Source organism: Dasypus novemcinctus, chromosome 9 (genome assembly GCF_030445035.2).
Source record: "Dasypus novemcinctus isolate mDasNov1 chromosome 9, mDasNov1.1.hap2, whole genome shotgun sequence".
NCBI lineage: Eukaryota > Metazoa > Chordata > Mammalia > Cingulata > Dasypodidae > Dasypus > Dasypus novemcinctus.
Window position 1 is genome coordinate 52,572,961 of NC_080681.1, and position 22,952 is coordinate 52,595,912.

General features: G+C 38.3%; 1 protein-coding gene across 1 annotated transcript in view; it reads right to left on the bottom strand.

The window, feature by feature from the left end:
* Nucleotides 1-12,259: 12,259 nt before the first annotated feature.
* Nucleotides 12,260-22,952, bottom strand: part of MSH4 (mutS homolog 4) — a 134,334-nt gene continuing 123,641 nt past the window's right edge. The window contains exon 20 of the mRNA XM_058303352.2: nt 12,260-12,813. Coding sequence (XP_058159335.1) covers nt 12,622-12,813 — 192 coding nt within the window. The 3' untranslated portion in view covers nt 12,260-12,621. The remainder of the gene's footprint in view (nt 12,814-22,952) is intronic.

A 22,952-nucleotide genomic window follows, 5' to 3' on the forward strand; every position in this document is an offset into this window, starting at 1 on the left:
TATAGTAATGTTTTCATCCTCAGTAAAGGTTGAACAGATTTGCTTTTGAATTATAAAAGATTGGAGTTTTCCAAGCTCAGGTTCATCAGCTGGGTCACAAATCCACTGTATGTACATCTACCCTGATCACCCTCATGAGCATGGTGGGGGGTAATAGAAGTCACATGAATATGAAACTCATATTGCCTGCTATGCCATTAGTAGCAAGACCTTTTGTTTCTGACTTAGACATCTTTGCAGTGTCTTCTGCTGGCAAACATGAAACTGAGAGGTTTATCTGCTAGTTTTAAGTAGCATAAAAATCTCAGAGCCTTCAGAGGTTTTGAAAATGAACACCTGTTCCCACCTCACCACTGCGTATTTTAGGGTCAATCTTAGTAGCTTATGGCAGATGGTTGCCGTTTTACGTCCACTTAAAATTTGGGGACGATCAGAATTTTGACAATTCATAGGAAAAGTGTGTTCATTTTGTTCCTATAGAAACGAAAACCAACTGTATGAAAGATTACTGTTACAATTTCTAAAGAACAAAATGGAAATAGCAAAGCAGCAAAGACATAATAGAACAATTTAACTAGATTACTTACTTTTCCTTTTCCCTTCACTTTCATTCCTGTGAGGTATAAATGCAGTATAGGATTGAATTTTAGAAATGTTTATTTATACACATATTAAAACACAATTATAACTGTGCATATTATTAGGCTCATAAATAAATATTCAAGTTCAAATGATTCATAGTATGTTAACAGTTGAAAATTTTTTTTACTAGTATTATAAAGATAGTTATACATTTTGGTTGAAAATACGTGTTAATATGAAGAAAGTATAAAAGCTACCTTTAGTCTAGTATGTAAAGAAACACTAGATTGCTGATTTAGAAGTGATTGGTCTGGGAAAATACTTTAGCCAATCACTTTTCACATGTATTCTCTAATTTCCACCTTTCCTCCACCCTCTTCTTATATTTCAGCAATAACAGAGTTTGAAGAATTTGGTTTAGTCATCACTTTTACTGAACCATACTTTTTCTAAAGAGTTGGCAATAAGCACTACCTAAATTTCAGGAACCTCTTGGTCTTGAAATTCTGATTACATCCATATTTCTAAACAGGATTGACAGCATCACAAGCTCACCCAGAATTATATTTACCTCTTCCCTCCTGCTAACTAAAATTCAGATCAGGGAAACAGATGTGGCTAAAGCAGTTGGCAACTGCCTACCACATGCGAGGTCCTGGGTTCAGGTCCTGGTGCCTCCTAAAGAAGACAAGCAAGACAGCGAGCTGATGTGACAGTATGGCACAGCAAGTGACATAACAAGATGATGCAATGATGAATAACCATGGGGAAACAATGAGAGAAACAAGTGGGAGTGGAAGTGGCTCAAGCCATTGGGTGCCTCCCTCCCACATGGGAGGTCCCAGGTTCGGTTCCTGGTGCCTCCTAAAAAGATGAGCATACAAAAAAAGACATAGCAGACAGCAAGCATGAAACAACCATGGAGGAGGGGAGAAATCAATCTTTAAAAAAATATTCAGATCAGCCCAAATCTGATTAATCAGTCATTAAATCTCTTTAACACATCCAAATCAATGTCTCTCTCCCCCATCAGCCACCAAAACCTTTTCATTTACTTCACCCTCCCCACTATGACACATTTATCCCATTCTCATTGTTTCTATCCTTCTTCAACTCTCTCCTGGACTACTGCAATAAACTATCTAGTCTCCCTGACTCTGATTTCAATCTTCCATATTGTAGAAGTTTGATATAATTGATGAATTCCAAAAAGAAATATTGGAGTATGCTTGTAATCTGATCTGTACCTGGGCATGATGGAGTTATAATTAGGGCATTGAATCCCCACCCCTTGGTGGCTGGCGACTCACAGATAAAAGGCATGGTGAAGAACAGAGTTGAGGGCTTTTAATGTTGAAGTTTTGATGTTGGAGTTTGATGCTGAAGACTTAAACTAGAGCCCCGGGAAGTAAGCAGGCAGAGGAAAGAGAAGCCAGCCCCAGGAAGGAAAGAACCTTGAAACCAGAGAAAAGCAAGCCCAAGGAACGTGGGAACCCAAGAAGCCTGAACCCTCACATACGTCGGCAGCCGTCTTGCTCCAAATAGACTTTGGTGAGAGAAGTAACTTATGCTTTATGTCCTGGTATCTGTAAGCTCCAACCCCAAATAAATACCCTTTATAAAAACCAACCAGTTCCTGGTATTTTGCATCAGCACCCCTTTGGCTGACCTAATACACATATCAATATCATTCACCCTACTACCCAGATAATCTTCCTATAATGCAAATCTAATCATATCATCTTCCCATTACCACTCCCCTTCGCATTCCAACACAAATACCTCAAAACTCTTCAGTGGCCTACAGGAAAAAGTGATACAAAACACCTACCCACCTATATAGTTTCATCCTTTTGCCCCTCTCTCAAATATACTAGATCCCGATATAAATGAAACTGCTTAGTTTTTCACATCTCTGTGCTTTTACATATGCTTAACCTTCTATCTAAAATATTTTCTTTTATGAACATCTGACATTTTATTTATCCTTCAAACTCCCTTTAACTCACAAAAAACTATACTTTTATTACCATTTCAACACAGTCCTCTATTAATGCACTTATTACATAGGTTCAATTCTGTGTTTTTCTTTTCGCCTGATGTTCTCAAAGTCATACATCCTATTTGTACCCCTAGCACCTAGTGTACTGCCCCATCCATAGAGGAATCCAGTAAATATTTACTGAATTATCTATCTGCTTTGTAGTTTCCTAAAACTTTGTCTTCATGACGATTTTAAAACATGCTACTAGGAAGGATAAGAATCAACTATTAAAAATAACCTAGGATACATACCCAGAAGAACTGAGAGCAGTGACACAGACATCTCCACATTGATGTTCATAGCGACATTATTCACAATTGCCAAAAGATGGAAATAATCCAGTTGTCCATCAACTGACAAAGGGATAAACAAACTGTGTATATGCATACAGTAGAATATTATTCAGCTGTAAGAAGAAATGAAGTCATGGAGCATATGACAACATGGATGAACCTAGAGGACATTATGTTGAGTGAAGCAAGCCAAGCACAAGAGGACAAACATTGTTATGATTTCCCTATTATAAACTAAATATAATGAGCAAACTCATGGAGTTAATGGCTAAAATATTAAGTCTCCAGAGAATAGAATGTGGTTAGAGAATGGAAAGCTGAGGTTTAATCTGTGCAGAATTGGTAAAAAGTTGTTTGTAAATGTTTGGAAATGAATAGAAATGATGATGGCCCATCATAGGATTTGTAATTAGTAGTACTAACATATGGGTATGACAGTGGTTTGGGTTTTTGTTTTTTGGTTTGGAGTAATGAAAATGCTCTAATATTGACCGAAGTGATGTACAACTTGGTGATTATACCAAGTGCCACTGATATTACACTTTAGATAAATTATATGGTTTATGAACAAAAAATAATAGGGTGGGTTGGGGGGAAATATACCAAATATATGAACTATAGTTAGTATTAATATTTTGATGATGTTCTTTCATAATTTTTTACAAATGTTTCACAACAATGCATACACCATTGTTTCACAACAATAATGCAAATGTTTCACAACAATGCATGGGAGCCCTATATGATGTTATATATGTTTGTTTGGTAAGTTCACAACTTTTACTGTATATTTATTGTTTATATATGTTCATGTATGAATGGTATACTTCAGTAAATTGTTTTTAAATTGAAAAGAAACAGGAAAAAAATAACCTAGGAAAAAGGTAAAACATCACTGCTTGCTGAAGAATTATCAGAATAGCTTAAAAAAAAAAAAAAAAAAAAAAAAGGACAAGTCAGGGGAACTTAGAACTTAGAGTTGACCAAGATAGCAGCTTAAAACACTCCAGGGTATGCTGTTCCCCCCACAGAATTTTTGAACAATAACAAAAGCAGGAAGAGCATTCTTCAAAATTCCAGAAAAGTTAAAAGGTTGCAATAACTGGACATATGCTAAAACCAAGAAACACAGCTTTAAAAATGGTAGGAGGAGCTCCTGGTGCCCTTGCTGGACCTTCTCCCACACCCTTCCTGATGCAGTGTGGAGCTGGCCTGCACTGCCATTCTGGGTCCCTGGCCGGAATAATGTGATTTTTTTCTGTAAACATACAACTACTCTAATAACAAAACAAAAAACTCAAAACTGACAATATAAAGCGTTGGCAAAAATGTGCAACAATTAGAATACTCATTCATGGCTGATGGGAATGCATTGTGGCATAAATGCTCAGGAAGAGCTTGGCTGCTTCCTATGAAGTTAAACATGCATTTACCATATACTACAGCCATTCCAATCCATTTAACCCAGATAAATGAAAACCTATGTTCTCACAAAAACCTGTACATGAAAGTTTATAGCAGCTTTATCCATAGCCACCAAAAACTGGGAATTCAATTATCCTTCAACAAATGAATGAATAAACTGTGGTATATCCAAACAATGGAATACTGGTCAGAAATAAAAAGGAAGAGACACAAAAGCATGGGTAAATTTCAAATGAATTATGCTGAGTGAAAGAAGGAAGTTTCAAAATATTACATTCTACATGATTCCATTTATTTGACATTCTGAAAAATGCAAAAGCATAGGGAAGGAAAAAATGTCAGTGATCGCTGGGCTAGTTAAGGGTTGGGGAAGGAATTACCTACAAAGGGACATGGTCAAAAGAATTTTTGGGAGTGATGAAACTATTTTGTATCCAGATAGTGCATGAATCTATAAGTGTCCTAAAATTCATAGGACTATACACCCAAAAGTGAGTTAATTTTACTATAAATAAATTTTAAAATAAATGCATTACTTCCTAGGTATGAAGATTAGCTGATCCCTTCCTCTACCCTCACATAACTTACCCCTAGACTTGAAAAAGACTACCTTATTTTTTTAAATAATTTTTTATTTTTAAAGCTTTAGATTACATAAATGTTACATAAAAAATATAAGGGATTCCCATATACCCCACTCCCTCCTTCTCCCACACTTTCCCACATTAACAGCTTTCATTAGTGTGGTGAACCCATATTGAAGTATTGCTACTAACCATGGACTAGAGTTTACGTTATAGTTTATACTTTGTTTCCCCACAATTTTGTAGGTTATGACAAAATATACAAAGGCCTATTTCCATCACTGCAATGTCTTGCAAGACAAATGCAATGTCTCAAATATGCTTCCATATTACATGTATTCTTCCCTCTCACCCCTCAGAACTTCTGGCGATCACTGCCTTTGTATCAATGAAAAATTGCTAGAATAACAATAAGTCTACTTTAGTCCATTGTTCATTCCCCAACCTTGAGGATTTTGAGATGGTGTCAGGGTTCTCTAGGGAAACAATCAACAGGAGATATCTGTCAATAATATGAGATTTTGTAAGAGTCTCTCATGTGACTGTGGGGATGCACAAGTCCACGTTCCACAGGCAGGCTGCAAACCAGGGGCTCTGATGAAAGTCCAGTGAAGATTCTTGATGAGTTTCTGGGAGACATTGGTTGTCAGAAGGTGAGCTGGGAAATTCTCTCTGAAAGCTGAAATCACTTCCCCTTTTAATGCATTCAACTGATTGGATAAAGTATCACTCACTGCTGACAGCAATCTCCCCTGACTGATGTAGATGTAATCAGCAATCTATGCAGTAAACTCACTAGTGACTAAAGTCCATAAATGTTCTTGTATTACAATTAGCCCAGGGCTTGCTTGACCAAACAACTGGGCACAATTACCTGGCCAAGATGACACATTAGCCTAACCATCATAGATGATGATGAAGTAAAGTTACTTCTAATGGAGAGGGGACTTAGATCCCATAGGGCAGATGAATGAAACTACCTTGCTTGGAGTTGAGGATACTCTCTGTTCCTTTGGATGGGCATTGTACATCATCACTTCCTTGTTAGTTGCCTGGACTAGTCCAATGAACTGGAGAGTAGGTGTTGCAACTCTGCTGAAATTCAGGGCACAACTGCCACATGGACGGACCAACGATTTAAATCTTTGGGACATATATTTATCAAGTACCTTGTTAATTATGGGTTCAAATAAAAGGGGCAGAAAAGCCATATGCAGGGAAATTATGAGTCTAATTCTGTTACACTGGGGAGCATAACTTCCAAAGTAAGGACCACTGACAGGGTGCCAAATTTCTGAGCTGTTCACCCTGCTTAGTTTCTGGATATCTCTAGGGTCCTCAGGAGCCCCACTATTTGAGGCAGTTTATTATAGCAGTCAATGAGATCCTACTGAGACTTGCATAAGCGTAACCTCTGGAATGACCTCCCGACTCACTTTGAAATTTCTTAGTCTTAAAAATTCCTTTGTATTTTCCATTTCCCCCTTTTGACCAAGGTCTTTTTCCAGATGCATTGGTAGTTGGTGCTTGGTAATAACCCCTTAGTGGCAGGGAGGCACATCCCCAGGAGTCATGTCCCATGTTGATGGGGAAGGTAGTGCATTTATGTGCTGAGTTAGGCTTAGCGAAAGGCCACATCTAAGCAACAAGGAGGCTTTCAGGAGGTAGCACTTAGGCAGTATAAAATACAAGGCCAAGTTTCAATTTCATAAGAAATGGTTCATAAGTAAAATCATCAATGTCAAGGGCCTGGCATAATCAGACTACCTTATTTTATTAGTTTCCTAGGGTGCTATAATAAAGTACCACAAACTAGGTGGCTTAAGAAAATAGAAATTTATTCTCTCACAATTCTGGAGGCTAAAAGTCCTAAATCAGGTATCAGCAGGGCCATGCTCTCTCTGAAGACTGTACAGAGGAATCCTTTCTTGTCTCTTCCAGCTTCCACAGGTTGCTGGCAATTCTTGGTGTTCCTTGGCTTTTAGATGCATCACTCACATGGCCTTCTCCCCTCTGTCCTCCTCTCTTTAAGAACACCAGTCATACTGGATTAAAGCCCCACCCTACTCCAGTATGATGTCACCGTAACTGAACTAAGGTTACATTAACAGCTTAACACACAAATAAGGTCACATTCTGAGGTACTAGGAGTTAGAACTTCAATATATATTCAATATATATTTTGGGGGAACAATTCAACCCTTAACACAATTTTATCCTGTTAAGAGAAAGGCAAAACAGATGAAAAGAGTGGCTTTGAGATGGAAATTAAAGGAGTTGCTAAAACATTATGGATATTGATCTTAAAAGGCTGGATTACAACACTGATCAAATATTTTAGATGGGCGGACTTGGCTCAACTGATAAGAGCATCTGCCTACCATATGGAAGGTTCAGGGTTCAAACCCAGGGCCTCCTGGCCCGTATTGTGAGCTGGCCCACGTGCAGTGCTGCCGCGTGCAAGGAGTGCCGTGCAAAACAGGGGTGTCTCCTGTGTAGGGGAGCCCCACACGCAAGGAGTGCACCCGCATTGAGCTGCCCTGCACAAGAAAAGCACAGCCCACCCAGGAGTGGCACTGCATATATGAAGAGCTGACGCAGCAAGATGATGCAACAAAAAGACATAAATTCCCAGTGCTGTCGAGAATGCAAGTGAACAAAGAAGGACACACAGCAAATAGACAGAAAGAGCAGGCAACTGGGGGGACGGGGGGAAAGAGAAATAAACAAATAATCTTTTTTAAAAATTTAGAGAAAAGCAACGAGGAACTAAAGAATATTAAATTTTTTAAATGGACTAATTTTCTCTCTAGTATTCACCTCAATTCTACAGTACCATGACATAATAATTACATCTTCATTTGAGTATGTCTTTGCTACACACAAAATGTTATAAGCAAAAATAATTTAATTGTAAAAAGTTCTAAACCTATTTTTATTTCAGGGCTTAATCAGTTGGTTACAGTTATTGTTCTGCTTTAAAAATTCTTAAAAGTCTGGTAGACTGTAAGATTGGCGTTAAACCCAAAGAGAAGTTAATGCAGTCGAGGAAATGATATTCAGTATATTTTATACTTTACATCTATCTGTTTGCCTATTTTTAATTCTACTGCCTGTTCTCCTTGAGCCTTTTATTGCTTCCTGTCTTTTCTTCCCTGCCCTCCCTTTCAAAAAAAAAAAAAAAATCTGCCTGCACCTTTCCCTCCTCAATGCCTTCTAGAAATTTACCACAAACCTAAATTATCTAATTGTTTTTAGGAATGATCATATAAAATTCATATCAAAGGCTGTAAATAAAAAAAAAAAATTGTAAATTAAAACATGGCTAACGGTAAAGCCCCAATACTGTCTTACTTTCTTTCTAGAGCATGACAATAGGAAATGTAAGAAACCTAACAAGGCATTTAATGTATATTAAATGGAAATAACAATTTACAATATCCAAAAAAGTACATAAGTCATTTAAACAAAAACTTTTTCAATACATATGGCTACTGTATTAATCAGCTAAAGGAGTGCTGATGCAAAGTACCAGAACTCTGTTGGCCTATATAAATTTATTTGGGGTAGAAGCTTACATTCATGGCAGCTCTGCACATGGGCCAGTTCACCACACGGGACTTTACCACAAGACAAACTATTTCTGTAAACTGATTATGATGTGGTTTTGTACTTAACATTATTATTGAAATAAAGTTTTTTGAATATTGTAATGTCTTTGGAATTTAGAGGGTGGATTGTGACAGTCTGATATTGTTTATGAATTCCAGACAATGATATTATGTTTGTGAACTGATCTGTTCCTCTGGGCATAATATCCCTTTGATATATTAAATGTAGAGATTTCACTTTATTACATCAAGAATAGAGCTTTTATGGGAAGCCGACATGGCTCAACTGATAAGAGTGTCCACCTATCATATGGGAAGGTCCTAGGTTTGATACCCAGGGCCTCCTGACCCATGTGGTTTCCCCCTTAAAGTGGTTTTCCCTTTCATCTCTCCCCTGCATGTCCCTTTTAGTCCAGGCTACAATGATTTTGTTCATACAGATCTCTCAAAGTTTGTTGGTTTAGAATGCAGGAAGCAGGGGTCCAAGTCATCAGACAGTAAAACTTTCCACAAGTATTTCCTGGATAACTGCATTTTTAATTCTGGCTTACAAGTTCCAAATTTAGTTAAGTCCTCAAATGGGGCACTATCATCTGAGTGATGATAGAGGCTTGGAATTTCTGGAATCGGTTTCTGTTTTCTTTGTGCCCAACAATTCAGTTCTCAGCTTCTCTCTCTCATCTAGCATTTTACTATAAGCTGCGAGGAGAAGCCATGCCACATTCTCCGAGTTTACCTTGGAAAGATCTTCAGCTAAATGCCCAGGCTTGCCATTTTCAAATTCTGCCATCCATAAAACATAAGGAGTTAATCTTGCTAAGTTCCCTGTAACTTTAAAACATGGATTGCCTTTCCTCCAGTTTCCAATAATAGTTTCATCATTTACTACTTTAAAAAATTTTTTTCATCAATTTTTTTAAATATATATTTTATTTTAATTTTTAAAAGATACATAGATTACACAAAGCATCATTTACTTCTAAGGCCTCATGAAAAGTCTCCTAAGTGTCCATATTCCTACCAATAGTCTCTCCAAAGCACTCTAGGCTTTTCTATCAAGCATCTCACAATTATTTCCTTTTAAGGACTTATCAAAAATAACTTTAGGCTCCATTTTACTACCAACAGTCTCTTCCAAGAAATCCAGGCCTTTTCCATCAAGCATCTCACAATTCTCCCAAAAAAAAGCCCTTACCCTTTTATATAACCAGCATTTTGGTATTTGCAAAAACATGACCCTACTTTCTCAGTACCAAATTCTGTATTGGTCAGCCAAAGGGATGCTGATGCAAAATACCACAACTCTGTTGGTTTATACAAAGGTTGTGTTAGAATCTTGCAGTCACAAGGCCCTAAGGAGTCCAAATGAAGGTACCATAAGAGTCACTTGCCACATGTTGAAACAAGAGTCAAAGTAATTTGCCATAGGTTGAAGCAAGATGGTGGGTAATGTTGGCAAGGGGTCAGCCTTCCTTCTTCCTCTTAAGGTTCTGTGGTCCCAGCTTCTTCTGATCTCAACTGTAGGCTGGCATAAGGCTCATTTCCCTTCTCAGGGTGCATTTCTTTCTGGGTTCAGCTGCTCTGTTCTCTTCACAAGTTCAGCTGTAAATTTTCAGGTGAATGGCACAGTCTCCCTGGGGTTCCAGTGTTAAAACTAAGTTCTCTCCTCTGCAGTGTCTTTTTCTGTGTTTGTCTACTTCTGTGTGAGAGTCTATTTTATCAGCCCAATAAGGGGCAGGTACTCAACCATCCCTGCTCTAATGATGTGGCTGAATCAAAGCCCCAATCTTGATTTAACAAAGTAAAAGTGAAATCTCTGAGTTTAATACAATCAAAAGGGTATCACAACCAGAGGAACAGAGAACTTTACAAATATAATCAATATCTTTTTTTGGAATTCATAAATAATATCAAACTGTCACAGCTACCAATATTAACTTAGAATGCTAAGAGTTTAATAGCTAAAATTAACAAATATTAATATTTTAAAATATATGCATATACCATTAAAAAAGTAGGGCCTCACCAGTCTATGAATAATTTATTTGATCAAATTACTAAGAATATTGAAGCTTATTGAATAAGTGGTTCAAATGTATACCCTAATTCCATATACTAACTGCCTAAAAAATGAATAATTTCCCTATCTTTGGCCATTGGCTGAGATTATGCAAATAAGTCATCTACTGAGATGGACTTGCAGAAGCAATGTGTTTAAGAAGACAACAACTCTTTGTAGTTACTGAACAACTCATGGTCTTCTAGTTCAACTATTTAAGGAACAAGAAGGACCTCTGGGTAAACTCTGAAATGGTGGTATAAGCCATATGACTGTGGAAAAAGTACTATAAATTTTTCTCTTGTGAACAGAGGCAAATAAAGTATTATTCTGCCTTGGATACCCACCTAACAAATATGTTCAAAAATGAAATTGGGTAAAGGGAGGAGTCCATTGAGTAGAAAATGCAACTACTGGGATATTTGGAAAACTGATAGGGCCTGTATTAGTCAGTCAAAGGAGTGCTGATGCAAAATACCAGACATCTGTTTGCTTTTATAAAGGGTATTTATTCAGGGTAGAAACTTATAGCTACCAGGCCATAAAACATAAGTTACTTCCCTCACCAAAGTCTGTTGCCACAAGTTGGGGCAAGATGAAGGCAGACGTCTGCAAGGGTTCAGCTTCCTGCTTCCTGGGTTCCTCTCTTCCTAGGGCTTCTCTTTTGGCTCAGCTGCTCTGCTTTCTCCACAAGGCCAGCTGTAGACTATAAGGTGAATGGCTCATCTCTCTTCTGGAGGCCTCTCCCTGTCTTTATAGGAGACTTTTCTTCCTCACGTATCTGCTTCTCTCTGTATTACTTCCTGGGCTCCAGGACCAAAACTCCAACCTCCATTCTCTACAGTGCAGTTTCTCTGCGAGTCCCTACTCCCTTCCTACTAACATGGCCCAATCAAAGCCCCTTGATCATTATTTAATCAAAAAGTAAAACCTCTGAATCCAGTATAATCTAATATGCCCAGAGGAGCAGACCAGTTTACAAACATAACCCAATATCTATTTTTGGAATTCATAAATAATGCCAAACTGCTACAGGGCCAATGATGCTACTTCTTCCAGAAACCCCTTCTGCATTACAAAATACCTATGTGCCCAATCAAAGCCCCTTGATCATTATTTAATCAAAAAGTAAAACCTCTGAATCCAGTATAATCTAATATGCCCAGAGGAGCAGACCAGTTTACAAACATAACCCAATATCTATTTTTGGAATTCATAAATAATGCCAAACTGCTACAGGGCCAATGATGCTACTTCTTCCAGAAACCCCTTCTGCATTACAAAATACCTATGTGCTTATTTTCACCCTTTAGAACTACACTGAATGTCAAGAATAGTTTAACAATTCCAGTACCATTCTAATGAGTTTCAGAAGCAACCACTGTTAAAATTTCTTGGTCCCAATTAAGAACTTATTGAGTTAAGTAAAAAAGTATTAGAGAGTGGATGTGGTTCAAGTAGTTGAGCGCCTCCTTCCCACATGGAAAGTCCTGAGTTTGGTTTCCGGTGCCTCCTTAAAATCAAAACAAAACAAACAACAAGCAAAACAAATGAAAAAGCCAATTCAGGGGAACTAATGTGGCTTACTGCTTGAGTGCCAGCTTCCCATATATGAGGCCCTTCAGAATAGAGTATAAAAGAGAAACTCACATAAGTTTCCATGACTTAAAGAGAAAGTTTATTGTTTTAGGATAAGATATTTACAATATTTTAAACCACCACTTGTAAGTACAAATAAACTTAAGATTTAATAATGTGAATTTTCATAAATGACAAAAGCGCTATAATTATAGACTTTTTCTAACAAAATCATTCCTTTAAATAGTTCTCATTTGTTGTTATAATGATAATTTATTTTCTCATGCAGAATATATACATGACAATTCTGAGTTAAATATAATGTAATTTTAAATTAAAACAAAATTTAATGAATATTATTTTCTTTTGCTCTTAGGGGAAAAATTAATTCCAGAATCCTCATATAAAGACAAATCATTTCATTAATGGAAGATATAAATCGTTATTATCCTTCAGTCTTTTCTGGAACTTGTTCAGGCCTGGGAAAATATGCTTCATACTTCTTCTTGAGATTACTTAAATATATTCGTAAACTGTCTGGATCCAATTTAGAGTTTCGAGCAGTTTGAACAAGCCTACTAGCTAGATGGTACACAGCTCTCTGTCTTTCCATCTCAGGGGTACTCTTCTGGTTTTGCTATTATTGAAAATACATATATACATTAAAATATGAATACTAAATTTCATTTAAATCACATTATGGCAATATTGTATCTTCTTCTATAGAATTATAGAACTCAAGTGTTAAATGATCCCTTTGGATAAGTCAGTTCCATGCCACTAACAAAGTCTATATCAAAACAAGTAAAGAAATATCATTTTGTAGTATAAAATTTCTCATGAATATTCACTACTTTTTGACAGATCTCTATATCCTTTAGATCACTTTTTAATGAAAAAAATTCAGCTAAGTACGTCATATTTCTTAAAACAATACAATTAATGAAAAATCCACCAGATAAGTACTACAGACATATTATCATTAAAAATGGTATCAGAAAATAGCACTGCTCAAATTTCTATACAGTATACATAATCTTATATATCACATAAGAGTACTACTCTGCTATCTCCTACTTAATACTCCAATAGACAAAGTGGTAGGCAGAATGGGTCACCAGTAAACTGTCCCTTAAAAGAGTTCATATATAGCAATTGCTGGAGTCTAGAGATTATACTGTCTGAGGCATGGATTACATTTTAAAAATAAAAGGCATAAATAGCTATGTGAAACTATGCCTTAATTCTTAACAATTATACTTAAGGATGTTAAAAAAATAAAGCTTAAAATTTGAATTTCCTAACAGTTTGGAAGGCCTTTAGATAATCAGACCATGAAATTTTGAATTCACCTCTTTTCCCCAGCTAGATAACTGAAAACACTGCATTTTTAATAATAACTGTTTATGGAAGATATTAGTGAATTTCCCAGAAATAAAACCCCTTAAACTCTTTCTGAATATCAAGCAATTCTAGATTTTTTTTCACTTTCACTATAAAAAAGTGAAAAAAAGTCTATGATATCAAATAAGTATACTATATAGTCACCCATCTATTTAATATATAATTGGTCAATTATTAAGTTATTGATATCTACTATAATCATTGTTCCTGGCCCTATGCCTTGGGTTTATGTGTTTATGAAGATAAAAAAATATATAACTGAGATTATACTATAAAGAGATTACAAACTTAAAGTAGAAAGGTATGTTTATAAGCAACTCTTATGGTAATTATTAAAAGTCCCATAAGAGAGAAACAAAATGCACAGAAGCAGGGAGCTCACTTCTGGCTCAGATCAAGAAAGTCTTAAATAAGATGGAGCATTTGAATGAATCTTGATAGAAAAACCTAGAAGGGATAGTGTATGGACAGATGCAACAGCTTGAGCAGGCACACAAAAAAGGTCATAATGATGAAATGACAGGTAATTTATTTTATTTTTTTTTTATTTTTTTTTAATATTTATTTTTTATTTTTTTTTTTTAATTAAAAAAATATATGAGGTCCCATTCAACCCCACCGCCCCCGCCCCCCACTCCCCCCACAGCAACACTCTCTCCCATCATCGTGATACATCCATTGCACCTGGTAAGTTCATCTCTGAGCATCACTGCTCCCCATAGTCAATGGTCCACATCATAGCCCAGACTCTCTCACGTTCCATCCAGTGGGCCCTGGGGGGATCTACAGTGTCCCGTAATTGTCCGTAAAGCACTATCCAGGACAACTCCACGTCCCGAAAACGCCTCCACATCTCATCTCTTCCTCCCGTTCCCCACACCCAGCAGCCCCCATGGCTACCGTTCCCACACCCATTCCACATTTTCTCTGTGGACACTGGATTGGTTGTGTCCATTGCACACCTATGTCAAGTGAGGGCTTAGATTCCACATGGGTACTGGATGCATTCTTCCCGCTTCTAGTTGTAGACACTCTAGGCTCCATGTTGTGGTGGTTGACCTTCTTCAACTCCATGTTAGCTGAGTGGAATAAGTCCAATAAGTCAAAGTGTAGGAGCTGAAGTCTGTTGAGGCTCTGGGCCTGGGTGTCATATTATCAGTCCAGAGATTCAAATCCCCTACATATATCTTAAACCCAGCACCAACTACAATTCCAATAAAGTGGCATGCAAGTCTTGTGAAGAGATCCCCTCTGAGTCCATTTCCATCACGCAGAAACACCAGCTCCAAAGAAGGGCCATCTGTCATGGCAGTGAACCCCTTCTGCCATGACCATAGAACCTGTGGGTCTCTTTATCCCTCAAAAGAACCAATACCTGGGGTTGTATCTACCTTATCTGTCTCTTAGACTCTGTTCAGTTGTACATAGGGGTATTCCTTCTGACAACCTCCAGACTCTTTTTTAGAGACTCACAGCCTTATAATCTCATTTCTCTTTTCCATTTCCCCCTTACATTAGGTCAAACCGCTTCCCGAAGTCATGTTATTATATGTAGATAGGTATATTCTGCTGTTCCGCATTGAATCTTTAATTCAAGGTCATTTTCTAGTTGCTTCTTCAGCTGGTATGTGGTAGTGATCCCTCGGTGCCAGGGAGGCTCATCCCCGGGTGTCATGTCCCACGTTGGGGGGAATGCACTGCATCTACACGCTGAGTTTGGCTGTGAGAGTGGCCACATTTGAGTAACATGAAGGCTGTCAGGAGGAAACCCCCAGGCACAGTGCTACTCTAGGCCTTGTTCTTATTGCAGATGTATAGGCTCAAAAGCAAAGCCATTAGTATCAGGAACCCACTGTTGGGCCCTCCTTCCTTCCTGGTTCTTGCCGTTGCACCTGGAGGATTGCCACTGCTCTCCCAGGGCCCACAACAGTGACCCCCCGGCCAGGAGCCCATACCCCCCCAGCTGTTGTTTTTAATTGTTTCCACTATGAGTATATATAGACATTACCATATACCCTGGGCATATGCCCTGTATAACTCCCTGTCAACCATATATATCCTGTCAATAACATCCCATATCAGTATTCCTCCGCTGCCATTGTTGAACCACTCTGTGATCCAAAACTTCCCGTAAAGTGAATCCCAACATAATGTCAGCTTCAGAAGAGTCTTAGATCACCAAAATTCATATATACAATATACAGTATTTCCCCAGATCCACCATAAAACCTTTTCCCTTCCACAGCAATAATCTTTTGACTTATTCATATCATATTTCCTGAAACTGATGTACAGATTCCAAAACTATAGTTTTCAAACAAGGTAACATTTGTGCTTACTATGTGGTCCATACTTTAGGTTGTACAGTTTTCTAAATTTTTTAGTTATCCTATGTTTTGTCTTATGGTTTTCATTATTAGTCTGTCGTCCCCTATATGTTTTTGGTGTAATATTAGCTGTTTTATATTCATCCTCGTGTACTCTCACATAACTCCTCTTTTGCCCCCTTATTTACCTTTGTTCCATCCATTGCACGTCCATTTTCCCCTCCCCTTAGGGCCCACAACGCCTGCCAATCTAATGCCCTGTGAGCCGTCCTTTCTCACGAGAGATACAGTTCTCTCTATTCGACGGCATTAGTCTTCCCCAGGATATGGGTCCACCCCACCCAGTGGTAGAACCCACCTTGGCAAAATGAGCCTTCAGCTATTCCCTCCGGAGTCCTCCCGCATCAGACCATACCCCCTGAGCGTCCTAACCAGGTAACCCTCCTACTTATACTTTGATACGTTTTACTCAACATTTAGTTCTCAATGAACTTCTGGCACTCTCCCATGTTTGTATGTTGCCCCTCCCTCCCACCTATTTCTTGGACCATATTACCCCTCTTCCCATCCCCAGCCCCCCTCAAACCCAGAAAACCCCACCCGAAGGTAACCCCTTGCCCCCATTTTGTCCCTTCTTTGTGCTCATACTTACCCCCTGCTCATCACAGATTCCACCCCTACAGACATTAACTCACAGCCTTCCTCCACCCCCCGATTTCCAGTAAGCCACTTTTCCAGACTCTAGCTCTCTGAGGCAGTTAACTTATTTCATATCATTGAGATCATATAGTATTTGTCCTTCAATGCCTGGGTTGCTTCACTCAACATAAGATTCTCAAGGTTCATCCATGTTATCACGTGCGATTGTAGTGTATTGGTTCTTACAGCTGAGTAGTATTCCATTGTGTGTATATACCACATTTTATTGATCCACTCATCTGCTGATGGACTTTTGGATTGATTCCAACTTTTGGCGATGGTGAACAATGCTGCTATGAACATTGGTGTACATATATCGGTTTGTGTCCTTGTTTTCAGATCTGATGGGTATATACCCAGCAGTGGTATTGCTGGGTCATATGGCAAATCTATGGATAATTTTTTGAGAAACTGCCAAACTGTCCTCCAGAATGGTTGGATCCTTCTGCATTCCCACCAGCAATGGATGAGTGTTCCCCTTTCTTGACATCCTCTCCAGCATTTGTATTCTACTGTTTTTTTCATGGCTGCCAATCTTATGGGAGTAAGATGGTATCTCATTGTAGTATTGATTTGCATTTCCCTGATAGCTAGGGATTTGGAGCATTTTTTCATGTGCTTTTTAGCCATTTGTATTTCTTCTTTGGAGAAGTGTCTGTGTCATTTTTTAAATGGGTTGTTTATCTTTTTGTTTTCGAGATCTATGAGTTCTTTATATATGCAAGTTATAAGTCTCTTATCAGATATATGGTTGCCAAATATTTTCTCCCATTGTGTGGGTTCCCTTTTTACTTTCTTGACAAACTCCTTTGAGGTGCAGAAGGCTTTAATTTTGAGGTAGTCCCATTTATCTATTTGTTCTTTTGCTGCTCGTGCTTTTGGTGTGATATTCATGAAGCCATTTCCTATTACAAGGTCCTGTAGATGTTTCCCTACACTGCTTTGCAAGGTCTTTATGGTCTTGGCTCTTATATTTAGGTCTTTGATCCATCTTGAGTTGATCTTTGTATAAGGTGTGAGATGGTAATCCTCTTTCATTCTTCTACATATAGCTATCCAGTTCTCCAGGCACCATTTGTTGAATAGGCCATTCTCTCCCAGTTGAGAGGGTTTGGTGGCTTTATCGAATATTATATGGCTATATACATGAGGTTCTATATCTGAACTTTCAATTCGATTCCATTGGTCTGTGTGTCTCTCCTTATGCCAGTACCATGCTGTTTTCACTACTGTAGCTTTGTAGTATGTTTTGAAGTCAGGAAGTGTGATTCCTCCTATTTCGTTTTTCTTTTTCAATATGTCTTTGGCTATTCGGGGCCTCTTTTTATTCCAAATAAATTTCATAGTTAGTTTTTCTAGTTCCTTAAAGAAGGCTGTGTTGATTTTTATTGGGATTGCATTGAATGTGTAGATCAGTTTTGGTAGGATAGACATCTTAATAATATTCAGTCTTCCTATCCATGAACAGGGAATATTCTTCCATTTATTTAGGTCTTCTTTGATTTCCTTGAACAATCTTGTATAGTTCTCGATGTATAAGTTTTTTACCTCTTTAGTTAAATTTATTCCTAAGTATTTGATTTTTTTATTTACTATTGTGAATGGTATTTGTTTCTTGATTTCCTCCTGATCTTGCTCATTATTGGTGTATAGAAATGCTACTGATTTTTGCGCATTGATCTTATAACCTGCGACTTAGCTAAACTCATTTATGAGTTCTAGGAGCTTTGTTGTAGATCTCTCAGGGTTTTCTATATATAGGATCATGTCATCTGCAAATAATGAAATTTTGACTTCTTCCCTTCCAATTTGAATGCCTTTTATATCTGGTTCTTGTCTCAGTGCTCGAGCCAGTACTTCCAAGACAATGTTAAATAGGAGCGGAGACAATGGGCATCCTTGTCTTGTTCCTGATTTTAGAGGGAAGGATTTCAGGATTTCGCCATTGTAAACAATGTTGGCTTTAGGTTTTTCATATATACTCTTTATCATGTTCAAAAAGTTTCCTTGTATTCCGATCTTTTGGAGTGTTTTTATCAGGAAGGGGTGCTGTATTTTGTCAAATGCCTTTTCTGCATCTATAGATATAATCATGTGATTTTTTTCTCTCAATCTGTTTATATGGTGTATTACATTGATTGATTTTCTTATGTTGAACCATCCTTGCATACCTGGAATAAATCCCACTTGGTCATGGTGTATAATTCGTTTAATGTGTTGTTGAATACGATTAGCAAGTATTTTGTTAAGTATTTTTGCGTCTAGGTTCAGTAGAGAAATTGGTCTGTAATTTTCCTTTCTTGTCGTGTCTTTGTTTGGCTTTGGTACTAGGGTAATGTTGGCATCATAGAAGGAATTAGGCAGTGTTCCTTCTGTTTTGATTTTTTGGAAGAGTTTCAACAGGATTGGTGTTAGTTCTTTCCGGAATGTTTTGTAGAATTCACCTGTGAAGCCGTCTGGCCCTGGGCTCTTCTTAGTTGGGAGATTTTTAATGACTGATTCTATCTCTTTGCTTGTGATTGGTTTGTTAAGATCATCAATTTCTTCTTTCGTCAGTATGGGCTGCTTATGTATTTCTAGGAATTTGTCCATTTCCTCTAAATTGTCATTTTTGTTGGAATATAGTTTTTCAAAGTATCCTCTTATGATAGTCTTTATTTCTGTGGGGTCAGTGGTGATTTCACCTTTCTCATTTCTTATTTTGTGTATTTGCATCTTTTCTCTTTTTTTCTTTGTTAGTCTCGCTAAAGGTTTGTCAATTTTGTTGATCTTCTCAAAAAACCAGCTCTTGGTCTTGTTTATTTTTTCAAGTGCTTTCTTATTTTCTATTTCATTTAGTTCTGCTCTTATCTTTGTTATTTCCTTCCTTCTTCTTCCTGTTGGGTTACTTTGTTGTTGTTTTTCTAATTCCTTCAAATGTGCAGTTAATTCTTCAATTTCTGCTCTTTCTTCTTTTTTGATATATGAATTTATGGCTATAAATTTCCCTCTCAGTACCGCTTTTGCTGCATCCCATAAATTTTGGTATGTTGTGTTATCATTATCATTTGTTTCAAGGTAGTCATTGATTTCTTTTGAGATTTCCTCTTTGACCCACTGTTTTTCTAAGAGTGTGCTGTTTAATTTCCAAATTGTCGTGTGAAGTCTGGGTCTCTGTCCCTTGCAAATTTCCAGCTTGACTCCACTGTGGTCAGAGATATTGTTTTGTATGATTTCGATCTTTCTGAATTCATTAAGCCTTTCTTTGTGGCCTAGCATATGGTCAATCTTGGAGAATGTTCCATGTGCGTTTGAGAAAAATGTATATCCTGCTGTGTTTGGGTGTAATGATCTATATATGTCTATTAGATCCAGCTCTTCTAATATACTGTTCAAATGTTTTGTTTCTTTAGTGATTCTCTTTTGAGATGTTCTGTCCAGAGTTGATAGTGGTGTATTAAAATCCCCCACTATAATTGTAGATGCATCTATTCTTTCACTTAGTTTTTCCAGCGTTTGCCTCACATATTTAGAGGCGCCCTTGTTAGGAGCATAAATATTTATGATTGTTCGATCTTCTTGACAAATTGTCCCTTTCACTAAAATATAGTATCCTTCTTTGTCTCTCACAATTGTTTCGCATTTAAAGTCTATTTTGTCTGATATTAATATAGCTACTCCTGCCTTTTTTTGGTTGTTGTTTGCTTGTATGATTGTTTTCCAGCCATTCACTTTCAACCTCCATGAGTCTCTGGGTCTAAGATGTGTCTCTTGTAGGCAGCATATAGATGGGTCATATTTCCTTATCCAGTGTCCCAGTCTGAATCTTTTGATAGGTGAGTTTAATCCGTTGACATTCAGTGTTATTACGTTTAGAGAGTTATTTATGGTAGCCATATTTTGGTTGGATTTGTGTTTGTTATATTTTGTTTGTATTATTTTATTTTCCCCTTCTATTTTTGTCTTTCTTGTTGCTTTTACACTCTCCTCCATCTCTGACTGTCCTGTTTTTTCCTTTCTTCCTGCAGAATTCCCTTAAGAATCTCTTGAAGGGGAGGTTTCTTGTTGATATACTCTTTCAGTTTCTGTTTATCTGTGAATATTTTGAACTCTCCATCATTTTTGAATGCTAGTTTAGCTGGATAGAGTATTCTTGGTTGGAAATTTTTTTCCTTTAGTACCTTGACTATATCATACCACTGCCTTCTTGCCTCCATCGTTTCAGATGAGAAATCAGCACTTAATCTTATGGAGTTTCCCTTGTATGTGATGGTTTTCTTTTCTCTTGCTGCTTTTAGAATTTTTTCTTTGTCTTGAGCATTGGATAATTTGACAAGTATATGTCTTGGGGTGGGCCTGTTGGGGTTTATGACCAGTGGAGTGCGCTGTGCTTCTTGGATATGTACATCTGTCTCTTTCAGTAGATTTGGGAAGTTTTCATTCATTATTTCCTGCAACACTCCTTCTGACCCCTTTCCCTTCTCTTCTCCTTCTGGAATGCCTATAATACGTATGTTTGAGCGTTTTGCGTTATCATTCAGGTCCCTAAGTCCTATCTGGATTTTTTCTACCTTTTTATTGACCACTTCTACTATCTGTTTGATTTCCAATGCACTGTCTTCCACATCACTAATTCTCTGCTCTGCCTCTTCTAGTCTGCTGATATTTGCTGCAAGTGTATTTTTGATTTCTTGAATTGTGGTGTTCATTTCCATCATATCTGTTATTTTTTTGCGCATGTCTGCAATTTCCCCTCCAAGTGTTGTCTTCACGCTGTTAACCTCTTTCATTACTTCATCAAATTTGTCGGTGATAAATGTTCTGAGATCCATCATTGCTTGTGCGAAGTCCTGCCCCCCTTCCTGATTTTCAGTTTGTTGATTGGATTCAGCCATGTTTTCCTGATTACTGGTTTGGTTTGTAGATTTTTGTTGCTGTCTTGTCAACATTTTTTCTTGACGGGTTTAATCAGTTCCTTAGCTTCTTTGTCTAGTCTTGGAGATTAATTAGCTGTTGTTTTTGCGTAAGTGTTATATCTTCTCTTTGTCACTTTGTTCTTCTTATTCCAATTTCTTATTGCTAGTTAAGCTCACTTTAAAGGAAAGTATTAGTGCTGGGGAAAGTCAATTGTGTAAGGAAGGAAAAAGTGTAAAGTAGTATTGGTGATATATGTTTACAAAGCAACAATATGAGTTCTGGGAGGATGGAGGTTAGATCATGTAAATTGTGTAGAGTTATAGTAGTAGGAAAGTACCTATAATGAGGTAGACGACTGAATATGGGAGGAATGTGGTACGTACTAAGAGGCTATTGTTTTCGTGAGAGAGGGAAAGAGAAAAGAAAGGTAATAGTTTCAGGGACGAATACCAGATGGAAAACTAAACAAAGGTATTAGAAATTAAGAGTTAGACACTTTGTGGATCAAAGAAAGGGAGATGGAATATAGGAGAGATAGCAGATGGTGGAGGATATCAAGTTGTAGGGGAAAGGGGATAGTGTAGATAGGCTAAATCTATTCACAGAGAAATGAGGCAGTGGAGGGTGAGGAAACCCAGAAAATGTGAGGTATTTCCTGTAGGACCTATTGTATTGTTAAGGTAAAATAGTATAAGAAGAATATTGGGGACAAGAAAGAGAGGATTGAAAAAAAAAAAGAACAACAAGAACAACAAGAACAACAACAACAACAACAACAACAACAAAACCCAAAGAACATAAACCCCACCGCCCGGCTCGGCTGGGCTCAGCTGAGCTCGGCTTTCCCGCCCGCCGCCCGGCGCGGCGCAGCGCGGCTCGGCTCTCCCGCTCGCGGCGTGGCTGGGCTCAGGTGAGCTCAGCCGGGCTCCGCCCCCCCGCCCGCCGCGGCTCAGCCGGGCTCGGCCGGACTCGGCTACCCTGGCCGCCGCCCGCCGGGGCTCCGCGCGGTGCTAGCTGCCTCGGCTCCGCCTACCCAAGGAGGGAATCCTCCACACGTAGCTGGGATCTCCGTGTATATTTCACAGATGGATCCTCTCTGTTACCGTCCCTCCAAATCGATGTCCAGACACCTCCGGACCAGGAAAAATCCCGAAACAGCCGGTCCCAAAGAGTCTCCGACGCCTCCCAGCCAATTCCCCCCAGGAGCTAGTAACCGGGAAGTTCACTCAGCCGCCATCTTGCCTCCCCCTCCTGAAAAGTCCCAATTTATATCTTATAGACCAGTCCTTTCCGTTACCTTCCCACCAAATCGATGTCCAGACACTTCCTGCCCTGAAAAAATCCTGAAAAAGCCTGGTCCCGGAGAACCTCCAGCGGTGCCCAGCTGCCTCTTCCCAGGAGAGACGGCAAGGCAAGCTCACTCAGCCACCATCTTGCCGGAAGTCTCGAC